This window comes from Buceros rhinoceros, unplaced genomic scaffold (genome assembly GCF_000710305.1).
Source record: "Buceros rhinoceros silvestris isolate BGI_N320 unplaced genomic scaffold, ASM71030v1 scaffold6998, whole genome shotgun sequence".
Lineage (NCBI taxonomy): Eukaryota > Metazoa > Chordata > Aves > Bucerotiformes > Bucerotidae > Buceros > Buceros rhinoceros.
This window is the reverse complement of record NW_010428533.1, coordinates 2,655-4,912: the sequence shown is the minus strand read 5'-3', so window position 1 is coordinate 4,912 and position 2,258 is coordinate 2,655. Positions and strand designations below refer to the sequence as shown.

Sequence of the window (2,258 nt, the reverse complement as noted above, 5' to 3'; positions counted from 1 at the left end):
GGAAAGAGAATTAATAAAGGGTTTCACTGGCTCCTCTCTACACACACATTTCCTTTGCTGTGTGGGTGCATAAACAGCTGTGCGTGTGTACTGAAAATAACACGCAGCCGACCTGACAGTGACCTGGTTCACCAAAAATTAGAGTCAACCACCCTAGAGGCTCTCAGGGAGGGTTTTAAGAGGATTACTGTAAAGATTACAGTAAGGCAGCTGAATCAATGGTGTGGTTTGAGATCTACAAGTGAAGCCTAAACAAAAGTGTACTAATATTGACTTCACTACCAGAACAGCTGAAGTGGTCTGAAACTTTCACGACTTGCCTGTTTTATTAGTCATGTTGTTATTTTTATTGCACAGTACGACAGTTGGACACACGAAATCCCAAGAACTGATATAACTGGTGCTACAATACCAGTGTGCTCTGCATACAGTGCTGCCATCATGACAGAATAAATCCACTTTAAGTGCTCCATGGAGCTACACCCTTTGTCCTGCTGCCAGAGGTATGCATATTTAATAACATACGAGCATTTGGAGAAGTTCCGCTGCCACCTGCTTATGTACAACGACCTGGGTATGACAGAAACAGGCGCCCAGGATGTTAAAATAATGACATTATTTGCTTTTACTCTTTCGGGAACCAGCAGCATCCTCCCACTACGGAACGCGGAGCACAGCCCTCAAAGTATTAGTCCTGTCCTGTCTCTAACATTAAGTCTGTGGAGGGAAGGAAGGATAAGCTTAACTTTCTCCAACCGTTCATGCACTCCTGCAAGACAACAAATGCAAAGCTACGACCATATGTTACAATGACGTCGTTAAGTCTGTTTGTATTGATTTCTCAAACACATAAGGCAACCAATTTCAACACATTTTCTCCAAGAAATTTGATGTGAATAATGAACCCTCTATGATGACAAAATTAGAGCAAGTGCAAAGAGACGCGTGCAGGAGGTCCTTCGGCAACGTGTCGAGTCCCATGAGTTGCGGTTCGGTTACTTTTGGCTTCTGGGTTGTGAGGCCATGTACAGTGCTACTAGACAGTAGATTGTCCCGCCTATTGTGAGAGCCATTGTGGTCCGGTAAAGCAGCTTATCTGGAACTCCTCGTTTCAGGTGTACTGGCAGCCCATCTGCTTTCTGGGGGAAGAGTTTAAAAAGAAAACAAACAAACAAAAGAAATGAATGAATACTCATATCGAGGCCATAAGGAACAAGTTACCTTAGGTAAACTAAGTGATTTCCAAGAGGGAAACCAGGGTATTTACAATCAAACGTACTACGCAGTTTCCACTTAGCAAGACAAATGCACAGGCAAGTTAATTTTATTAGCCAAAGCTGTTAAGTGCAGGCAGAAAGAATCTATCCTGAAAAATCTCTACAAAGGACCTGGATGGGCAAAGTGTCACTAACAAAAGAATGTGAAAGCTATGTATAAAAAAATTATTCACCAAGTCAGACTGACGCATTCCAAATGCAAGTGGCATGTGAGAGAGAAGGGAACATTACATAAAGCACATTCTTGATGGTTTTTAAAAAATACTTCACTGATTTGGTTGATGACAAGGCCTAGTACAATGAGAAATTGCATCACTAACAAACAGGCTTGGAAAACCTTACTGTGCTGCTCTTATACTGCCCTATAGACAGCTTCACCAACATTCAAGTTGTTATATACAAACAAGTACGGGTCTGCTTTGCTCCTCCTTTAAGACAAACGCTTGGATTCCCAGTCAGAAAGTGCCTCCTCCAGTCAAATAATACCATAACCATCTTAACTAACACTCACTTAACTAGGCTTTCAAAATCTCGGCACTGCAGAATGACAAAAGCCCCACTAAAATAAGGAAAGATATGTCCCCCTCTCCAGTGTTCTTTAAGTTACTCTCAAAGTTGTCATTACCTGAAAAAGTTTTTGTAGGTCTGGCACCTTGTTTTTACCCAAGAATGAATCTGTTGCTGGTAAATCTGAAGCAAGTTTAGTTGTCCCAAAAACCAGAGCTGGGGATTCAGTGGGAACTACTGGTTTGAGTCCCTGCATAAATAAAGATTAAAATATCAAGGTATATAACACTCGCAAAGGTACCGATTGTCATGTCAAGCCAGTCATTACAAGGACACGTTACAAGGAGTATTGACCTGGAAGGAAGACCTGTGACAATGAGCTGAAGACGCACGGCTGGCCTGCTCCTGTCTCAGCTACAACTTGGGGTTCGGGCTTAGCAAGGAGAAGAGAAGGCTCCTTTCTGGTTTCTTCAT

At 42.3% G+C, this 2,258-nt stretch overlaps 1 protein-coding gene across 1 annotated transcript; it reads right to left on the bottom strand.

Moving 5' to 3' along the window:
• Positions 1–916: 916 nt before the first annotated feature.
• On the bottom strand, positions 917–2,040 carry LOC104498877 (cytochrome c oxidase subunit 7A-related protein, mitochondrial). Its single transcript, XM_010142312.1, has 2 exons — positions 1,903–2,040; positions 917–1,139 (listed from the first exon to the last, which is right to left on the bottom strand). The coding sequence occupies exons 1-2, from the start codon at positions 2,038–2,040 to the stop codon at positions 996–998; spliced, it is 282 nt and encodes a 93-aa protein (XP_010140614.1). The 3' UTR covers positions 917–995.
• Positions 2,041–2,258: the final 218 nt, after the last annotated feature.